General features: G+C 40.3%; 5 protein-coding genes across 5 annotated transcripts; 4 read left to right on the top strand and 1 right to left on the bottom strand.

Annotated features, from left to right (window-relative positions):
• Positions 1-302: 302 nt before the first annotated feature.
• On the top strand, positions 303-1,411 carry LOC119229226 (trace amine-associated receptor 13c-like; the record flags this gene model as incomplete). Its single annotated transcript, XM_037489441.2, has 2 exons — positions 303-445; positions 607-1,411. Coding segments are annotated over 2 exons (948 nt in total), but the record flags the coding sequence as incomplete, so codon positions are not given.
• A 3,495-nt stretch (positions 1,412-4,906) lies between these two features.
• LOC119228832 (trace amine-associated receptor 13c-like) lies at positions 4,907-6,091 on the top strand. Its single transcript, XM_037488780.2, has 2 exons — positions 4,907-5,079; positions 5,221-6,091. The coding sequence occupies exons 1-2, from the start codon at positions 4,907-4,909 to the stop codon at positions 6,089-6,091; spliced, it is 1,044 nt and encodes a 347-aa protein (XP_037344677.2).
• Positions 6,092-9,915: 3,824 nt separating this feature from the next.
• On the bottom strand, positions 9,916-11,120 carry LOC119229225 (trace amine-associated receptor 13c-like). Its single transcript, XM_037489440.2, has 2 exons — positions 10,957-11,120; positions 9,916-10,735 (listed from the first exon to the last, which is right to left on the bottom strand). Exons 1-2 carry the CDS (start codon positions 11,118-11,120, stop codon positions 9,916-9,918), a joined length of 984 nt encoding a protein of 327 aa, XP_037345337.2.
• Positions 11,121-12,259: 1,139 nt separating this feature from the next.
• Positions 12,260-13,429, top strand: LOC134132843 (trace amine-associated receptor 13c-like). The gene is made up of 2 exons (XM_062565241.1): positions 12,260-12,432; positions 12,613-13,429. The coding sequence occupies exons 1-2, from the start codon at positions 12,260-12,262 to the stop codon at positions 13,427-13,429; spliced, it is 990 nt and encodes a 329-aa protein (XP_062421225.1).
• A 5,888-nt stretch (positions 13,430-19,317) lies between these two features.
• LOC119229228 (trace amine-associated receptor 4-like) lies at positions 19,318-20,389 on the top strand (the record flags this gene model as incomplete). The annotated part of the gene is made up of 2 exons (XM_037489442.2): positions 19,318-19,457; positions 19,585-20,389. Coding segments are annotated over 2 exons (945 nt in total), but the record flags the coding sequence as incomplete, so codon positions are not given.
• Between the last annotated feature and the right edge of the window lie 1,569 nt (positions 20,390-21,958).

Raw genomic sequence — 21,958 nt, 5'->3', positions numbered from 1 at the left:
TTAGCACAGATCAGTGGACTATGGGGAGAGTAAATAAGCATACAATGTTTTTATGAGTAGGTCAAAGGTCAACCTCAAAACCCATCGTAGTCATCTTCAGCAGGATGGAAGATAAGCATGGAAACTATTGTTCTTCAATCTCCATGGAGAAAAAACAACAGTAGAGGTGATGAAGTAGGAGGGGTGGACCCAAAGTAAAGAGACCAATCAGTTGTAAGACAAGAAGCTTTGGCCAGTCAGCTGAAGCTGTTCTGCAGCTTCTCCTCTCAGTGATGGAAACCTTGGTGGGAACTGAACTTTGCTTTCCACAACTCATCAACACCTCCTGCAGAAAGTCAACCCGTCCTCACGTTGAAGCAATGTTGATTTACATTTTAATGTCCTCCATCACTCTGCTCACTGTACCACTCAACCTGCTGGTCATCATCTCCATCTCCCACTTCAAGTACTGACATTTTATTTATTTGTGAAACTGGTACAATAATCGTTGCCTATTCTCAAACTTGTAGATTTTGCTGATTTAATTTTTTCTTGTAACGTGTATTTTTATCTGACCAGTTAATGACATCAATTTTGATCCAAATATCAATATCTGTTTTCCTCCAGGCAGCTCCAGACCCCTACCAACCTCCTCCTCCTCTCTCTGGCCGTCTCAGATTTTCTAGTCGGCCTCTTTATGATTTTTCAAATAATGTTAATAGACGGCTGCTGGTTTCTTGGTGATCTCATGTGTTCTCTTTGGTTGATTCTATCATCCATTATTATATCGTCCTCAGTAGGAACCATGGTGCTCATATCAGTGGATCGATATGTGGCTATTTGTTATCCTCTGCATTACTTCACCAAAATTAAACCAAAAGCAGTTCAAGTCTGTGTTTGTCTGTGTTGGATGTTTGCTGCTTTATTTTACAGTTTGCTGCTGAACAAAAATCTGAAACAACCAGGCAGGTATAACTCCTGCATAGGAGAATGTGTGATTGACATTGACTACATCGCTAAAATTTTTGATCTAATTGTTTCATTCATTTTTCCTATTACTCTTATTATCATTCTATATATTAGAATATTTGGGGTGGCTGTGTATCAGGCTCGTGCCATGCGGTCTCACATTCCAGTTGTGACAACGAAAGTAACCGTTAAAAAGTCTGAAATGAAAGCAGCCAGGAATCTTGGTGTTGTTGTAGTTGTGTTTCTGATATGCAATTGCCCATATTATTGTTTTGCTCTTACATCCCAAAATAATGTGTACACAGCTACATCTGTAACCATTGTAATATGGTTGTTTTATTTGAACTCCTGTCTCAACCCTCTGATCTATGCCATTCTCTACCCCTGGTTCAGAAAATCGATTAAGGTCATTGTTACACTTCAGATACTGAAGCCTGGTTCCTATCGGACCAACATGCTTTAGAGACACGCTGCATGGGTCGAAAATTCAAATTAGCCTGAACAGAACGTGCAGAATTTTACTCATAGCAAATTAATAATTTGTTTTGCCAGAGTTGGAAGGAAGCAATTTCTTTTCTCAGGTCGCTGGGCAGACCTTAAATAACCTGGTACACCTGTATTGTACAACACTATCCCTATTCTATGCTTCATTATGAACTGATTAAAGGTGAAAAGTGCAAGCACATGAAGAGCCTAAAAAACTAATTGAGCATCTGAAAAATGCCAAAAAAACATTAAAATTGAATACATTTTGCTCAAATAATGTCATTTGACAATTGTATCCAGAGTAACTATTTCTTACGTGTTAAATATTTGTACCAATCTTTCATTACGTAAACCACTTAACGTTGCATTCAAGGTGTTCAGGATAACCATTTTTTTAAATAAAAGCTTGTCATGCAAGTCATAGCTATGACCCTCTTTGTTGATTCCTGCATTAACAAACCTTGTTGGTGTGTGCTGTGAGAAAAGTCAGTAACATTACAATTCAGTGTGTGCTGATTTGTTTTGGGTGTTTGAGACGGTCTTTCTCTAACAAAGGTTCTTCATTTTAGTGTGTGTTCATTTTGAAATAGAGAAGGAATCAATGCATCGAACCAACCAACGTGACCAAAATTGTGAAGCCCGGTTGGGGACTTCTGGAAGAATCACATCCAACGTGTGGTGTCCTAACAATAATGTGAACATAAGGAACAAAGCGTGAGTGTTGGATGGTGCTTGATGTGTCGCTAACTCTCATCCTTTTTAGATCTGTGTCTGCCTGGTTGGCACTTTCTGCTTTGACCTCTGACCTTGCACTCCTCAACCAGGACAAGACAGTGACTCCCTAAATGAGCACTATGGAAGAGCTTTTTTATTATCAATTTTCATTTATATAACTGCTTATTTGATGAAAATGTACTTTCTTGATACTTGTTGATACTTGTTTTCTGAGTTTGTATCTATGTGGAAATGCACTTATTGTACGTCGCTTTGGATAAAAGCGTGAGCTAAATGACATGTAATGTAATGTAATATATTAAATGAGTTGTTTGAACACGGCAGTTATTATTGGCTAATGAACAAAGTTGGCATTAAGATGGCAGACTGATAAAATACTTTCCATCAGTATCAGTGTCTACAATGAGCCTGCTTTGAAATACAATTATTTTTAAAATGGTTGCAAACTTAATACGGTCTGTCATTACTTTTATAATGTAAGTTCTTGAAATGAAAGAACTATGTGTTACCCAAAGTTCCATTATTGACCCGTTATTTTTCCTTATCAACATATGCCATCGCAAGGAAACATCATCCATTAATGCAATGTTCAATTCAATTTATTTTATTATGTAGCCTGTAATCAAAAATCACACATTTGCCTCAGAGGGCTTAACAGTCGGTACACATGCAACATCCTTGGTCCCAAAATCCTTACATGAGCAAAGGAAAAACTCCCAATGGGCAAAAAAGTGAAAATACCTTCAGAGGAGGATTCCTCTCCTGGATGCACGGACTACAATGGATGTCATGTTTACAGACGACGTTAAAGATGTACAATACATTCAATTCCTATAACATAAATTATTCAAATATTGCGGGTAGTAAGCCAGGTGTACGGCAGGACCACTGCAGGGACAACCACCATCCACAGAAGCCTGTGGGGAGGCACAAATATTTCAGGAAAGAAGCAAAGCGGCTACGGTTGGTTTATGATGACAGTAATATTTATAATAGTAATGATAGCGGCAGCCGCTGGCAGCAGAGCCATGGCAGGAAAAAACGACCAGAAGAGCCCTGTTTGAGCCTCCTTTCAGAGCTAGTAGTAGGTTTTACTATAGATTTAACTTGTAAAACCGTTCCTGGGTCCACTCCAGGTTTTTTTTACTTTGTTCTTTGAGCAGTTAAAAATACACCCAAACAATTAGCCTTATTTTCTAATTGATCCCGACGGTAACCTTTTTCACGTGACCAATCACCTTCATTGGGCCTGTGCCAGGCCTGCTGTTAGTGAAGTTGCAAAACATAATGACAAAAAAGAGCAATAGCAAAAAGATGGTCCAGCGCCTAACGCTTGTGTAGGTGGTAGTAGCCTAGAATACAGAATTGAACTGCACAACAGATTTCGAACATCTCATGGTGCAGCAGGGGTTAAGAGGAGGTCGACCTTCTCTTTTCTTTTCACTGAAGATTATGTGGTTCTGTTAGCTCAGATAGGTGGATCTCGGGACACAGAACCAGAGGCCAGAAGCACAGACAGCACCACAGATGAAGACTTCTGGTAGGAGAAACACAACCTTCAGCCTCGGCTTTGAGGAGAGCCATTGGCGTGACCCCATTACAGGAGAATCTGTCACGCCCGTAGCATGATGGAAGGACAAGGATGCAGAGATGGTTGACTAATCTGGATTTATTCCAACAAACAATACTCACAAATAGTAGGGTATCAAACGATAATTCACCGTTGTAGCTATGATGCGGGTGTGAATACATTCAACATGCAAGACACACTGGCACAGGACAAGGGGAGACGCAGACTATAAGTATCCATGAGGGAGGTGGGGGAACAGGTGGACACAATTAGGAATCAGGGAAGACAATCAACAGGAGACATATGAGGAAGGGCAAGGCACCTGAAACGAGAGGAGAATTAACCACCAAAATAAAACAGGATGTTCAAAAATAGACGTGACAACAGGACACAAACACAAGCTTGACCTCCCGGTATGACAGAATCAAAAAACAAGCGATGAGGAAGCAAACCCTTCTTCTATCCCAATATGTAAAATGAGGGCGCTTTGTCAGTGTTTATTCTGAGAAACAAATCTACACTCAAATTTTGGAAGCTTCCCAAGATGAACCCAATGTAACAATCACACTTGTGTTGGCTTATGACAACGCTGTGGGACCCGTTCAGAGATGTGAGCCGGGGAGGATACCAGTGCTGACTTTATTCAGTTTTTTTTGTGCTAAATATCTGAACCGATCTGGGAAACATTGCATTACATGTCATTTAGCGGCCGCTTTTATCCAAAGCGACTTACCTTGCATTTGTGACCCATGGTTTATTTGCCAGGGGGGAAATTTGGGGTTTGTTGTCTTGCTCAGGGACACTTCAACATGGGACATGGAGGGACATCGCAGTTCCCAGCGCAGCCTCTCTACTCCCTGAGCCACGGTGGCCCCCAACAGCACGTTAGTTACAAGCAGTGGATTTTAAGAGAAATCAGACTTAGGTCCACCTGTAGAAACATTTACAATTTTATATTTGTTGCTTTTGCATGATGGAAATTGTAACTGTGAGAGAGGGAGGATATACACAGGAGAAACACCTACAAAGATGGATGAAACTGTAAGGGGGAAGTTCAGTCACTCCCACTGAAGTTGTCACCAGAGTAAAAGAGAAGGAGGACTTTGAGACAAGAGGTTCATCAGTGGCATGATGAGCACAGGAGCATCGTGTCTCCTCTCTCAGAGAATGAAAAGTCTTGAAGAAGATGAACTTTGTTTTCCTCATCTCCTCAACTCCTCCTGCAGGAAGGCCATGCGTCCTCACTTTGAATCTATGCTCACTTACATTTTATTATCCTCCATCTCTCTGCTCACTGTGACTCTCAACCTGCTGATCATCATCTCCATCTCCCACTTCAGGTATTCAGGTTAATCATTTTACAAAAGTGGTGGCTTAAAAGAATGTAAATGTTTTTTGTGTATTACTATTTGTTTTGATGTTTTGATGTGACAAGTTCTGCTACCAATAACGATAAGCTCGTTGTTTTCTTATCTCCAAAGACAGCTCCACACCCCCACAAACCTCCTCCTCCTCTCTTTGGCCGTCTCAGACTTCATCGTGGGCCTCATTGTTTTCTTTCAAATTGTGCTTATAGAAGGCTGCTGGTTTCTAGGTGACCTCATGTGTATCGTATATACTTTTCTTGACTTTATTATTACCTCTGCCTCAGTAGGAACCATGGTGCTCATATCAGTTGACCGATATGTGGCTATTTGTGAGCCTCTGCATTATGCCAACAAAGTCACACAAAAAAGAGTTAAGATCTGTGTGTGTCTGTGTTGGACATGTTCTGCAATATATTCGACTCTGCCACTGAAAGACAACCTTGAAGAACCAGGCAGGTATAACTCCTGCTTTGGAGAGTGTGTCATTGTGATTAACTACGTTGCTGGACTCGCAGATCTCTTTTTAATTTTTATCTGTCCCGTCACTGTCATCGTAGTTCTGTATGTGAGAGTCTTTGTGGTGGCTGTGACTCAGGCTCGTGCCATGAGGTCTCATGCTGCAGCTTTACCTCTCAAGTTTTCAATGACCATAACTCCTAAAAAATCTGAAATGAAAGCTGCCAGGACTCTTGGTGTCGTTATTGTCGTCTTTCTATTGTGCCTCTGTCCATATTATTGTGTTTCACTCTCAGGCCAGGACACCTTGATCAATGTCTCGTCTGGTACAATCGTAGTTTGTTTATTTTACTTCAACTCGTGTCTTAACCCTCTGATCTATGCCTTTTTTTACCCCTGGTTTAGAAATTCCATGAAGCTCATTGTTACTCTTAAGATACTGCAGCCTGGCTCATGTGAGAGAAACCTACATGGTGAAAGGGAAATAGACAAGGAAATGTACTTGGTCATATTGATGAGAATGTATTAACAGATAAACTTGGTCCTGCGGATTTTGAACAAACCCTTTGTGTCTTTACATTGTGTCCTGTTGCTTTGGTAAACAGTGAACCAATAAAAAGAAATTCATCTAGTAAGTTACTCTAGGACAAGGGTCCTTCAGGCCAAAGTCTCCCTAACTGAGGGTGAGATGTTGCCCCCTACTATATACAATTCATAAAATTGTGTTTATATCATACCGGGCCTATACATAACAATAACAGTAAAAGTTTATGCAGTGTTTTCTGATTACCTTGCCTACAGGAAGCATAAACAGCACATGTGTCAAACTCAAGGCCCGCAGGCCACATCCGGCCCGTGAATGAATTATCTTTGGCCCGCATGGTCAAATCTATTTACTATTAGAGCTGGCCCGCCCGTATATCGCACGCATCACCATAATACTACAAATCCCACAATGCACTCTCTGTGTGTCGTCGCGCATTCGCGGGCCCGCGAAAGTGCGCCTCCCAGTCTGTATTACATACTGCTTGTGTCAACTTTCAACTATCCCAAGACCAACTGACAACTTTTTACTCCGTTAATTCTTTTTGTGGTTTTTCCCATGAAATAAAAATACGAAGCGTAGCCGCTAAACCGGAAGTACGTAATTTTCACAGTAAGAATGAACGCAACCGTCTGCAATGACAGCGGTTACCAGGGTAACAAGAGAAGAAAAGTTCACTAACGGATATGAATGAATAATAATCCTGGTCTGACGGGATGTGTTAGCAGCAGTAGGTGACTACACTCGCTGCTCTTGGCTCTGATATTTATTGTCCACGCCGTCAGCGAACCGTTGGTCGAACCGCCAACAACAAGTTTTTTTCTTCCTCGGTGGGATGAACCCAGCATGTAATTTGGCGGGGTATTTTGACAAATTTACAATTTTCAGTGTTAAAAATTGTTTATGTGTTACAAGCTGTTGTGTCGTGTTTTTTTTACCCTGTAAAAGAGCGTTTGTTGTGTGTTATTCCTTGTTGTTATGAAGTTATAACCATGACTCAACTTCAATACACGCAAGACAAGTAGCTCCGTTAGTAGCTGCGCGATTAGAGATGTGGTGTAAAACTTAATTCTGCCGCCTGCCGAAGAGCAAAAATCAGTTGTTACCGCTTAACGGTAAGCGAAAAGTTGATACTGTAAGGCTTGCCCCAGGCCCAAGACTGAAAAAGAGGTGAGGCAGTTTTTATGGCTGGCAGGGTACTGCAGGTGGTTCATCCCAGATTTTGTGGAGATGACCAGCCCCTTGACTGACCTGACCTAGAAAGGTGACTCAGATTCAATCACAGAGTAAGGACCAAACAATTGCTGAACACTTTCAGGGATCCCATCATGTCACATCGCCACGCGCAAACACACACAGACTACAAATTCCATTCAAATACATATACATAACAACATTGCATTTAGCTGATTCAGACTTCAACAATCATTCTAAAATTGAGCTTTACATTTGACTACTGTTTTTATTCCCCACGTATCTCAGTTGGTAATCATTGTATGCTAAGAATGCTGTTCTCGTAAGGGCTAAGAAGGTGAGAGGTATTTTATTAAAAACCATATTTGGAGCCTTTCTACTTACTCTATTTCTGTGAAACTATTAAGAGCAACAAAATACCGAGGTCAATTTTCTTGCATGTTTTCACATTCCATTGGCTATTTGAGCTGAATTGGAAGTGTTTCATACTCATACACATGATACACCTTCATCATCTATGCATGGGGGGCTTAGCAAAAAAAGTAACTGAGACTTTTATTTTCCATTTAGTTTAACAGATGGTATGAAGTTAATCCTTCTAAATTAGTGCCATTTCAATGAGGTCTCTTGACCCACCACAGACCCTAAAACGTCCTGTCCTATGTTTAAGAACTGCTTTGTAAGGTGTGTTGTCGGTTTTAGTTTGTCAGTGGGACTTAAAAGTATTTTTTTTGTGTCCTTTAGGACACCATCATAGTTTTGTACGTGCATATTTGGGGTGGGAGTCGCTCAGGTTTGATTTGTGTAGTCTCAGCTTGTAAGTGTCACACTCCACTGATATATATATATATATATATATATATATATACACACATATACACTCACCGGCCACTTTATTAGGTACCCCATGCTAGTAACGGGTTGGACCCCCTTTTGCCTTCAGAACTGCCTCAATTCTTCGTGGCATAGATTCAACAAGGTGCTGGAAGCATTCCTCAGGGAGTTTGGTCCATATTGACATGATGGCATCACACAGTTGCCGCAGATTTGTCGGCTGCACATCCATGATGCGAATCTCCCGTTCCACCACATCCCAAAGATGCTCTATTGGATTGAGATCTGGTGATTGTGGAGGCCATTTGAGTACAGCGAACTCATTGTCATGTTCAAGAAACCAGTCTGAGATGATTCCAGCTTTATGACATGGCGCTTTATCCTGCTGAAAGTAGCCATCAGAAGTTGGGTACATTGTGGTCATAAAGGGATGGACATGGTCAGCAACAATACTCAGGTAGGCTGTGGCGTTGCAACGATGCTCAATTGGTACCAAGGGGCCCAAAGAGTGCCAAGAAAATATTCCCCACACCATGACACCACCACCACCAGCCTGAACCGTTGATACGAGGCAGGATGGATCCATGCTTTCATGTTGTAGACGCCAAATTCTGACCCTACCATCCGAATGTCGCAGCAGAAATCGAGACTCATCAGACCAGGCAACGTTTTTCCAATCTTCTATTGTCCAATTTCAATGAGCTTGTGCAAATTGTAGCCTCAGTTTCCTGTTCTTAGCTGAAAGGAGTGGCACCCGGTGTGGTCTTCTGCTGCTGTAGCCCATCTGCCTCAAAGTTCGACGTACTGTGCGTTCAGAGATGCTCTTATGCCCACCTTGGTTGTAACGGGTGGTTATTTGAGTCACTGTTGCCCTTCTATCAGCTCGAACCAGTCTGGCCATTCTCCTCTGACCTCTGGCATCAACAAGGCATTTCCGCCTACAGAACTGCCGCTCACTGGATGTTTTTTCTTTTTCGGACCATTCTCTGTAAACCCTAGAGATGGTTGTGCGTGAAAATCCCAGTAGATTAGCAGTTTCTGAAATACTCAGACCAGCCCTTCTGGCACCAACAATCATGCCACGTTCAAAGTCACTCAAATCACCTTTCTTCCCCATACTGATGCTCGGTTTGAACTGCAGGAGATTGTCTTGACAATGTCTACATGCCTAAATGCACTGAGTTGCCGCCATGTGATTGGCTGCTTAGAAATTAAGTGTTAACGAGCAGTTGGACAGGTGTACCTAATAAAGTGGCCGGTGAGTGTATATACACATATAATACCGGTCAAAGAAAGAGGATGACAAATCCTTCTGATATGAGCAGGATATCTTTTGCTAAAAAAGTAAGGGATTGCATTAAATAATTCTTAAAAAGATGTTCTAGATCTAAACACATTTTGAAAAAAAAGTTTTGCAATTATCTCAATATTCTTATTCCCAGTGTAAACATCTTTATATGATGAAATCAAGCTCTTGGCAAAAAGTAAAAAAATAGATCTGTCATACACAAGGAAACGAAGTAACTAAAAGGTATGCATTGAGTTAGTTTAACTTCAACACAGTGCTTTAATGAATATAGACAGAACAATAGAACAAAATAGTAGCAAAACAGAAATTAATTCACCCCATATTAATGTGTAACATCAACTACAGATTCCAAATATATTATGCCAAGACGCTCCGGGCTTTGAGTTTTCTTCTGTGACTTAGTAACCAGAGTAAATACATCTTAATCATCACAATACAGTTTATTTCTGTTACTCAGCAGACTTTACAGTCTCTACAGTATATTCGCATCACAGGAGCCCACCTGCATTATCTTAAGGGTGACTATGAGTTTAACAGACTTTCTAAACCAGGGGTAAAAGAACGCATAGATCACTGGGTTAAGGCATGAGTTGAAATACAGCAGCCAGACAACAAAGGGTAAAAATAAATTACTGTTTTCAATAACCTCACCTGTAAGGGATGGAGAATAATATGGACAGAAGCATATCAGAAACACAACAACAACAACACTGAGAGTCCTCGTTGCTTTCATCTCAGATTTCCTGGCAGTTATTCCCACTTTAGGCCGGAGTGTGAACGATTCGATGTGGGACCGCATGGCTCGAGCCTGAGACAGAGCCACCATGAATATCCTCAAATACAGAACTATGATGAGGGTAATGGGGCCAATAAAGGTGAAGACAAGGTCAATAGATCCTGTATTATGGTTAAGAACAACTACACACTCTCCATAGCAGGAATAATTCACATCAGGGTGTTTCATAAAGTTCAACAAAAGGAGAATATTATAGAAAAAAGAAGAAATCCAACACAAACAAACACAGATTTTAGTTTTGTCCAGATTAACTCTGGTATTATAATTTAGAGGATCACAAATAGCCAAATAACGATAAATTGATATAAGAACCATATTTCCAACTGAAGAAGAAGTAATGACAAAGTTAACAACAAAATACAGAGCACACATGAAGTCACCCAGATACCAGCAAGCTTCAGATAAAAGGATTTGAACCGGCATCAGGAGGAGGCCCACCAGCAAATCTGAAACAGCCAGGGAGAGGATGAGAAGGTTGGTGGGGCTGTGGAGCTGCCTGGAGAGGAACAATATCATCACTTTAAAGATTTTTAACAACGGTGGCTTGTTAGTATCGATTAATTCCTCCTGGAGTCCAACATTATATTTGAATGCATAGCATTATAATAACATTAAAATTGTATATATTACTTACTAGAACATTAAAATTTAAAGAAAGTCATGTAATTTGTGTAAATTGACAAAACATGTAATAATTAATGCGGAGAGTTTATCTGCCTGAAGTGGGAGATGGAGATGATGACCAGCAGGTTGAGAGTTACTATGAGCAGAGAGATAAAGTACAGCAGAACGTTGACCAGCGTGCCGTCAGACTGAGGCTTCCTGCAGGAACTGTTGAGGAGAAGTGGAAAGCACAGTTCAGCACCTTCTGTTGTTTCCATCCTATAAGAGAAGTGGTGGGAAGCGGTTTGTCTGTAAAGTCAATGCACAGACACGACTGCTTGCAGAGGAAGCGAATATATCTCTCTTCCTTCTACTATTTCTTCTATCCAGGGAGACTAAAATCTCTCCCATCAACTTGGCTATTTTCAGTATCTTCATCTCAGTCTTCATCACTTCCCTCGTTATCTCATTTGGCATATTCTGTCTTGCCTTATTCTTTTTTTAACTAAATAACAAATTCATCTATTTTTTTTTGAATATGGTTACACCTTAATCCTTATTGGTGAAGATATGTTGTACATTCTAGACTACTGATTGTTTAGTAATGAAAACTCTCTGAAAGGGGAAGTGAACAGGGTTGAGGAGAACCAGCCAGGTTCCAGTTTCTAATTAATTAGTTATTTGTTGTGATAAAGTCTGCGGCGCTTGGACACTATAGGACATGGGTCTTTAAACAAAATATAAAGAAGTCCAGTGAGAGAAAATGTTCAGAAGCAAAGGTCTTGAAGATCATGTCACTACTTAGTGTGATTAAATAGCAGTAGCTTTTCTGAAAAATGATCCTACCACCGGCCACCTGAGGATCCTACAACTGACCGCCCAACCTGCTCCGACAGAGGAACCTACCACCGACCATCCACACCTGTTGTTCTGAAAAACAACCACTTGTCGCACTTTGCGTCACTCTTAGAGGAATAGTTGTATCAACAATTTCAAATAAGTAGTGCTGTAACCAGACCTCGGCAGCTATCCTCAATCACCTGACCTGTTAGCTCTTCATGCTTAAGCAGCCCCAAGTTCTCAAGGCCTGAAGCCTTTCAGGTGAAGTGGAAAAAAATTCCCCCCGATTTTCAGTCTAAAGCTTGGACTTGCGCTCGCATGTCCAAAAATAAATAACGTATATGTCCGTATATGGCCACCATCGGCATTGTTTCTAAAGACACGTAGGAGAAAGAGGGGAGGGAAGGTGATGTACAAGGAAAAGGCTGATGAAGATGGATGAAGCAGTCGGTCAGAAGTCCTTCCTTCTAAGAAAGAATTGTCTCCAGAGTAAAAAAGGAGGAGGGATGTGGAAGAGGACAAGAGCTTCATCAGTTGCGTGACGAGCACAACGGCATCGTGTCTCCTCTCTCTGATAATGAAAAGTCTTGAAGAAGATGAACTTTGCTTTCCTCATCTCCTCAACTCTTCCTGCAAGAAGACCATGCGTCCTCACTTTGAATCTTTGCTCACTTACATTTTATTATCGTCCATCTCTCTGCTCACTGTGACTCTCAACCTGCTGGTCATCATCTCCATCTCCCACTTCAGGTATTGAGATTTTATCAATTCATAAAACCGGTAGCTCAGATGAATGTTTAAAGATTTAGCTAATAATCAGAACTCCGCCTTTAATTTTAAAAAAATTGTGTTTTCATAATAATAATGATAATAATGAATATGACAATTGCTGCTACAAATAAAAATAAGCTTGTTTTCTTATCTCCTAAGACAGCTCCACACACCCACCAACCTCCTCCTTGTCTCTCTGGCCGTCTCAGACTTCTTTGTGGGCCTCATCGTGTTCTTCCAAATCATGCTTTTAGATGGCTGCTGGTTTCTAGGTGACCTCATGTGTATCTTTTATACTTTTCTGCTCTATATTATTACTTGTGCCTCAGTAGGAGACATGGTGCTCATATCAGTTGACCGATATGTGGCTATTTGTGAGCCTCTGCATTATGCCAACAAAGTCACACAAAAAAGAGTTAAGATCTGTGTGTGTCTGTGTTGGACATGTTCTGCTTTCCTTCTGACTCTGCTGCTAGAAGATCACCTAAAAGAACCAGGCAGGAATAACTCCTGCTTTGGAGAGTGTGTCATTGTGATTAACTACATTGCTGGACTCGCAGATCTCTTTTTTACTTTTATTGGTCCTGTAACTGTCATCATAGTTCTGTATATGAGAGTCTTTGTGGTGGCTGTGACTCAGGCTCGTGCCATGAGGTCTCATGCTGCAGTTTTACCTCTCAAGTTTTCATTGACCATAACTGCTAAAAAATCTGAAGTGAAAGCCGCCAGGACTCTTGGTGTCGTTATTGTTGTCTTTCTAATGTGCATCTGTCCATATTATTGTGTTTCACTCTCAGGCCAGGACACATTTCTCAATGTCTCGTCTGCTACTATCGTAATATTTGTGTTTTATTTCAACTCGTGTCTTAATCCTCTGATCTATGCCTTTTTCTACCCCTGGTTTAGAAAATCTATGAAGCTCATTGTAACTCTTAAGATCCTGCAGCCTGGCTCATGTGAGCAGAACCTGCTGTAGAGACACTGCATGCTGAGAGAAAGTAGACATGAAAATGTACAGACCTTTGAACAGCACTTATACATGCAGATACAACTTATACTACTATGAAAATCTGTTTCTTGACATGTTTGAGAACAACGTATAGATAAGGTGAAGGCTGCTTAGACTAATAATGAAATGCTTTTTCCTTTTTGCCTTCGACGAGGTCACAGTGGGAGTGTAATGGCACAGTGTTTCTCTGTAGCTTAAGACCTTAAGAGGTCATGAAAATCACTCTTTCCAATTTAGAAGGAGAAACCTTGCAGACATTATTTTATGGGCCCTTTGACTTAGTCAATTATCTGGGACTTTGCATTGCATCTCTACTTACTTATACTCAGTATGGTTAGCTTGTACAGAGTGAGGTGCATTAATATCTATTTTCTCTCAAGTGTTTTTCATAAAATCACTTCAATCGACCCTGACTGAAAATAACACACATTTAAATTTCCAATTTACAGTACAACCAATGTAAATTAATTGAGCCATAACCCTTCTGTACTGTTGTACAGGTCCCTGTCTTTGTGACGTTGGTCTCTTTGCTAGTTTAAATGCATAAAATGAATGAAGAGAATTGAACACAATTATATCCGCCTCCTATATTCAAAGCAAAGTGTGAAATTTCAAACACATTTATATTTATTATATAATAATTTAAGGTTATTATACTATACGTACTCTCGAGACTTCGACGTTTGTGCAAAAAAAAAGGAATCGCACATTTTGAAATTCATTAATCGCAATTAAAACTTTTTCTTCTAAAGAGTACTGTACATCTGACAGGTAATGAGTAACCCCAAATTAGAAAGCATGTATTTCAGAGACTATGGTTTAATTGTATTTGTACATTGTAAATTAAGCTAGGAAGACCACTGTCTTTTAGGAACACAGTTGTGGTCCTCTGCAGACTGTGTGCGTGCAGAGTAGATGGAAGTGGCCTAGCAGCAAACATGTTCCAGGCATTATTATTCCAAAATAGGAAAAGGTTTTGTTTGGGTTTTTACAATACCGGTGCCTAAACCGATTTGTTTTTTAAAGGCAAATTGTTTTCTTCAAATTGAACTGTTCAAAGAATACTGTAAATATACATAAATAAAAAAACACTTCGCTTCAAACTACGGCTTTAAACTTCAACCTATGAATAATATATTAACTGTTTACAGTTTACTTAGTGTTTGAAACAGCTTGAAGTGTATCTTTCAGTTCATTGGAATTGGCGGAACATTCATCTCTTTTTTTTAGATTCATGCTCATTGTGCAGCAGGATATGTAACATATCTTGAAAAGCATTTATGTTAGATTGATGTCCTTGTTTGTCTGGATTTATTGACATCATGATTGCAGCAGGTGCAACACAGAAGAGCTGCATCGTTTTCTACAATGTGATAGAATATATTATTTCTATGTTTATTCAACACTTTGTTGCGTGAAATAATAAACAAAAAGAATCAAACGATCTGCTGTCATTGGCGTAAGGAAATGGAGTCACCTGTCTGCAGCTCAATGACAAACAACACAAAAGGAACGGCGCTACACCCTCGGTTTAATACTGCGCACTGCAAAAAACTGTGATGCAAACTCATGTATGGTCAAAAAAAGGAGAGGTAATTGAAGCCCTGGCCCAGCTGCAAATATCCATATACTTATATTGCCACCAACTCCCTGACATCCCCTGCTCATCCTTATAGGCACATAGAGTCAAATGAGTGATCTCACCAGTTGCCAGTACGGGAAGGTTCAACGCCAAACTCTGGTCTCAAGGAGAAATTTGTTGCAGTGGCAGATACCATTAGGGTTGCCAACCGTCCCAAATTGTGCGGGACATCACGAAAACGTGCTAAGACTGACACAAACGGTTGTTGCTTGTTGGTGACAGTGTGTCACAGACTGAACAATACATCCAAGCAAGTACAGTAGTGGTTTTCCAAAATTAAAGTGAAATGGGTAGGTTTATGGTATGGCTAATTAGGGTAGTCACAATATGACATTTTTGCTGTGCGATTATTGCACCAACAGTTATTGCGATACTATTGCAATTTTCAGACCATTTTATGCCACTGATACAATGACAATATAATTGCATAGTTATACAAGTATGTTATTTCAAAGAACAACGAACGTTTTATTTGACAGAATAGTTAGACATTAGAATAACAATGTGAAAAAAATCCTAATTAAATAAAAATAAAATAATAAGTTCAAGGGACGCAAAATGTGTTATCGTGTTAATCGTGTGCTAGGGGACTTGTTATAACATGGGTAGATGAAATCCACCGTTCTGATTGGTTGAGTGTGAGTCACGGGGGGAGGGGGGGAGGCATTATTGAGCGATAATGTACAGTTGCTGTTCACATTGACCCGTGGCACACTGCCCAGAGAACGGCGTCTATGTGTGTGTGGAAGTTGTTGTTTGTTTTCGCAGCCATATTGTCCCGTAGTTCCACCAGAACTTTTAAGCCCCTCAACCGGCATTTGCGGAGATCTCCCTCCATGAATTGGAGTCCATCTGTGCATCCTTATAATCTGCCAATTACTGGTTGAATGGGTAGTGCTAGCTCTGTATTACTTCCGACAAAGCGCTTCAGTTCAAATCATCTCTCCTGAATATCTTTTATGCCGGTATGCTAACAGGATGAATGGAGAGGCTGTAGTTATCCGACCAATCACAGCCTTGTGGGTTGCGTAAGGCTTGCGTAGCTTTTGACGCTAGTCTAGCAAATTTTGTTGATACCTGCAGGAAGGGGTAACCAAGCACGGAACGGGCGCGCACCGGGTCTTGTGTGTGTGTCCCTGTGTTCCTCTGAAAACGCAGGGCCAAACTGCCATTTAGTTACTCGCAAGACAGATTTCATCCCCGGGCTCTGTGATCCAGCAATCGCTCGACTTCCTCGCTCTCACTGATACCTGAATCACACCGGACAACACATCCACCCCAGCTGCGCTCTCCTCTGCCTTTTCTTTCAGCCACACACCCAGACCCCCTGGCAGGGGGCCTGATCCTCCTGGGCGACTTTAACATCTAGACAGAGAAGTCATCTGACGTTTTACTTTTTTTTGTCATCTTTGTGAGTAGGAGGGGAAAGACTATCATCTTGACTACATCTTCACCTGAAACTGCTCTACCTCTGACCTCACTGTAACTCAACTTCACGACGTCTCTGACTACTTCTTCATCTCCTACTCTCTTTCGCTATCTCTTACTAACAAACCCTGAATATCAACCCCAAAAATAATAAAATACTTCTCTTTTAGGGAAAAGATTCTCCTATCCAGGACCTGACTGGCAACTCCTTGTTAACGCCGACTTTGAGTGCTAGGAACCTCGGTGTGACACTTGACAGCCAACTCTCCCTGACTCCCAACATTACAGCGACAACCTGATCCTGTAGTTCCACGCTCTACAACAACAGGAAAATACAACCCTTTCTCACTTAGAAGGCGGCGCAGTTACTGATTCAGGCTCTCGTCATTTCCCGCCTTGACTATTGTAATTCTCTCCTGGTAGGTCTTCCTGCTGCCGCAATTCGACCACTGCAGCTCATCCAGAATGCAGCAGCTCGACTGGTCTTCAACCTTCCTAAATTCTCCCACACCACTTCACCGTTCTCTTCACTGGTTACCAGTGGCTGCCCGCATTCAGTTCAAAACATTGGTGCTCATGCGGTACCATGCTGTGATTGGATCAGGTCCAGTCTACATCCAGGACATGGTGAAACCCTATATCCCAACCCGCACAGGCTGCTCTGCATTTGCCAAGCTGCTTGCTCCTCCCTCACTAAGAGCAAAACTCTCGAAAAGAGCGCGACTCTTTGCTGTCACGGTTTTTGGACTGCAGTACCCTGGATCCTCAGTGTTCCAGTTAATCCTGTCACGTGTGTTGTCTTGAATGTGTTCACATATGCCTTATTTGCTAGCCTTTAAAAGCCATTTGAGTTTCTTTGTGTTTGCTGAGTCTTGGAAGTTTACACCTTGAGCTTAGCCAAGTGAGTTGCCAAGAGAATCCCTGCTTAGATTCTTTATTGCTGTTAATCCTGTTTTGGTTTTTGAGATCTTTTGTTGCCTCTTTTTTGGACACCCTTAGTTACTTTGTTAATTCCCAGACTTTGTTTTTAGTTGTCTGGAAGTATTTTTGTGTTGCTGTCATACCATATGGAATCCTCTGCTTTATTCAAGTAAAGAACCCTTTTTTGATTCTCTGACAACAACTCGTCTCTCTCTGTCTCTGCATCTGAGTCGTCATCACTCGTAGCGCAGTGATAGGCAATTCGCCCACTACACGCCGACCCAGGTTCGGATCCCAATTATCCTGATACTTTTCTGTCCTGGCTCCCAGATGGTGGAACGAGCTCTCTGATGACATCAGAACAGCAGAGCGCTTTTCTAACTAAAAAGATCTTCTAACTAAAAACACACCTCTTCAGACTATACCTCAACTAAAACACTGACAAATTGTAGCACTTAAATTGTACTTATGACTCTTATAACAAGTTGTAAAACGGCTTATTTGAGGAAATTCCACTTTCTTGTTCTTCTGAGTCTGAATCTCTACGCTTAAAATGCACTTTTTGTAAGTTGCTCTGGATAAAAGCGTCAGCTAAATGATATGTAAAATAATGTAAACAATGGCTAATTTTCAACATTTTGGTTTTCTATTCCTTAAAGCTCAACAGGGGAAGTGAGAAACTCTGGGTAGGCGCTGAAGCAAAGCAATAAAATACAAAAGTGAAACCCACAGCAGATATTCCTCACCTTGCAAGCTACAGTGAAACCTATCGAAGCCTAGGAATCTGAAGGGAGAGAGAAAACCTCTCAGCTGTGGCTTAAATAGTGGAGGACACTTTTGGTGAGAGCCTGGTCTGATTAGGAGGGACGGCAACCATCCCAATTTGGATGGAGCAGCTCCAAAGATGTTAAATATAAACCTATCTCTAATCTTCTCTTCTTCTTCTCTTCTTAAAAATGATGGTTCATATTTATTGGATCAATCTCAGTTTGCGTTTCTCTGGCTAATACAATTGTGACATAGTTTGAGTATAATCAATCCCATTTTAAAAACTTTAAAAACTTTTTATACTTTTTATTATTCAGATGCTTGACTTGTTTTAAAGGTTCTACTTGGGCTTTAACTTTCCACACATTAAATTTGTTCATAATGACGGATAGAAGTGGCAGGGTAACAAGAGGAAATACCTGTGGAGATAGTGGTGTACAATACAGCTCTACCAGGTTATTGCTCTTTTGCAATAGATCTGGCACAATAGATTTTATGTGAAAAGTGAAATCTTTATTAATCTGTACTGTATAAATAAAATTCAGCATGTTCTGTTCAGGCATAGATTAGAGGGTTGAGACAGGAGTTGAAATAAAAGAACCATATTAAAATGGTCAGATGAAGCTGTGTACAAGTTTGTTTTGGAAGGTAAGTGTGAAACAAAATGCAATTTCACTCCTCCAGGAAGTGCTTATAGACTACATATTACGTATTATCACTTCATTTAAGATGTTATATACAAGACAAACATGGTGATCTAATATTAGTTCATTTACTAAAACAGCGTTTGATGATAGAGATCCACCATTAAACCTTTTAATTCCCCTATTTTGTTGCACTGTTGTGTTATTAGTTGGATCTGAACTTTGGGTCAACATCAAAACACATCATAGTAATCTCCTAGGGGAAGGAAGATGATTGTTCTTCAATCACCATGGAGAAAAGAACAACAGCAGAGGTGATGAAGTAGGAGGGGTGGACCCAAAGTAAAGAGACAAATCAGTTGTAAGACTGAAGCTTTGGCCAGTCAGCTGAAGCTGTTCTGCAGCTTCTCCTCTCAGTGATGGAAACCTTGGTGGGAACTGAACTTTGCTTTCCACAACTCATCAACACCTCCTGCAGAAAGCCAACTCGTCCTCACTTTGAAACAATGTTGATTTACATTTTGTTGTCCTTTGTCTCTCTGCTCACTGTGGCTCTCAACCTGCTGGTCATCATCTCCATCTCCCACTTCAAGTAATTTCTTGTATTTATTTATTTCATTTCACTTGTAGATTATACTAACTTAATTTTTTCTTGTATTGTGTATTTTTATCTGACCGATTGAAAATTCATAAGAATATTAATAGTTGTCTCCCTGCAGGCAGCTCCACACCCCCACCAACCTCCTCCTCCTCTCTCTGGCTGTCTCAGATTTCTTTGTGGGCGTCCTTGTGATCTTTCAAACAATGTTAATTGATGGCTGCTGGTTGCTCGGTGATCTCATGTGTTCTCTTTGGTTGATTCTATCATCCATTACTATCTCGACCTCAATTGGAACCATGGTGCTCATATCAGTGGATCGATATGTGGCTATTTGTCATCCTCTGCATTACTTCACCAAAGTCAAACCAAAAAGAGTTCAAGTCTGTGTTTGTCTGTGTTGGATGTTTGCTGCTTTATTTAACAGTCTGCTTCTGAAGGATAACCTGCAACAACCAGGCAGGTATAACTCCTGCATAGGAGAGTGTGTCTATGAAATGAACTACATGGCTAATCTTTTTGATCTGATCGTCTCATTCCTTTTTCCCATTACTGTTATTATCATTCTATATGTTAGAATATTTGGGGTGGCTGTGTATCAGGCTCGTGCCATGCGGTCTCACATTGCAGTTGTGACACCCAAAATAACCACTAAAAAGTCTGAAATGAAAGCAGCCAGGAATCTTGGTGTTGTTGTAGTTGTGTTTCTGATATGCATTTGTCCCTATTTTTGTCTTGCTCTTACATCCCAAGATAATTTGTACAAAGCTTCATCTGTAACCATATTAGTATGGATGTTTCATTTTAACTCCTGTCTCAACCCTCTGATCTATGCAATTCTCTACCCCTGGTTCAGAAAATCAATTAAGGTCATTGTTACACTTAAGATACTGAAGCCTGGTTCCTATCGGGCCAACATTCTTTAGAGACACACTGCATGGGTTTAAATTAAAACTTTTAGCCTGAACAGCAATATGCAGAATTGTATTTATTGTGCAAAACTAATCCAGATATTCCCCTTTACCTCATTTTCCCAGAGTTTACCAAAAGAGCACTTTTTCTCAGGTTGCTTTGCAGACCTACAATAACCTGGTACAGCTGTATTCTACAACTCTATCCTCTCTGGTATTTCCCCTTGTTACCCTGCCGCTGCCATCGTATCCTTTATCATGAATTGTTTCAATGTGGATGGTCCAAGCATATTTACGTTGTTAAATCATCTACAAAATGGCTATGAGATGGCCGACACATTGCAGTCTCTTTACGAGTCCTTGTGTGTGTAATCAGGAATCAGGTCAAGTATGTTAGACATGAAAGCAATTTGATATGGCGGTGGTACTTAACATTGAACAATGAGAAAATGGGCAACAAGACAAATAACATAGGGGGAAATCAATTTAGAAAATTTACAATTGAAATCTACTGATTTAAAGAGGTATAGAATAAAAAAATAAAATAACAAATGGATAAAAAAACACAAAATAAAGTGCACAAGGTAGGAAGGAATTTGATCCGTATTTCGTAACTCAGTGGTTCTCAAACCTCATGTCACAACCCAATTTAGAGGAAGAAAAATGTTCACGCTCCACCGCCTCAGTAATATTGTATAGTTTTTTTTGTGACTCCTACATCAATGCCTTTGAAAAATGCTATTTCTTTCAACAAAATTACTCCATCAGAAAAATTTAATTGTTAGATCAATAGCGTTAGATACAAGTTCTTTCTATTCAAAACATTAACAAATATTTGGCATGAAATAGGGGCTCCAACCGGTTCTACACTGCATATGTTTTGAAAACAACAATAATCTGAAGCTTGTGCAAAATAAAACAACATTGATGCTAATATGGTATGCACCATCTCATACTTATAAAAGAGGTTTTATCAGTAAGGCGCTGCAATGAGCCAAAACAGGGTTGATACATCCTATCATTTCATGCTCATTTCCTTTTGGCCACAATAGTCTATGTACTTTTCTTATTTGTTTTGTTATATAGGAAAATAATTGTGAATTCCACCATAAACGCCACATTTATTACGACTGCTACCCACTAGAGGTTTGTGCCTCCCAGTTTCAGAAAAACTGACATTACCACAAGAGAATTAAGCTTTCTCGCTCTCTTTGTCTGGCAAAGAGATCAGGGCCCTGTTCCTCGTACGTGGCTAACTGAGTTAGCCGGATAATTTTCAGGATGAGATGACTTTTTGGTTCCCTGAAGCAGGTTTGGCTAAATCACCATAGGAACACATCGAAGAACTTGAACCTACTCCGGCGCATACTGTCACACGGAGTGTCTGTATCACATACGGAGTGGCCCCTAGATCAATTTCTGAAAATTATAAGTTATAAAATTATAAATTATAAGCGCCCGATCACTTTTAATTTGTAATATCAGTCCTCAAATCACAGTATCTGGTTATTTATTCAAACCTTTTGTTGGTATACATGCAATTGAGCATGAAATATATTAAGATGTTGGGATTATGTTGGTTCA

The sequence above is a fragment of the Pungitius pungitius genome, chromosome 10 (genome assembly GCF_949316345.1).
Source record: "Pungitius pungitius chromosome 10, fPunPun2.1, whole genome shotgun sequence".
Classification (NCBI taxonomy): Eukaryota; Metazoa; Chordata; class Actinopteri; order Perciformes; family Gasterosteidae; genus Pungitius; species Pungitius pungitius.
This window is presented reverse-complemented; position numbering and strand designations above follow the sequence as displayed.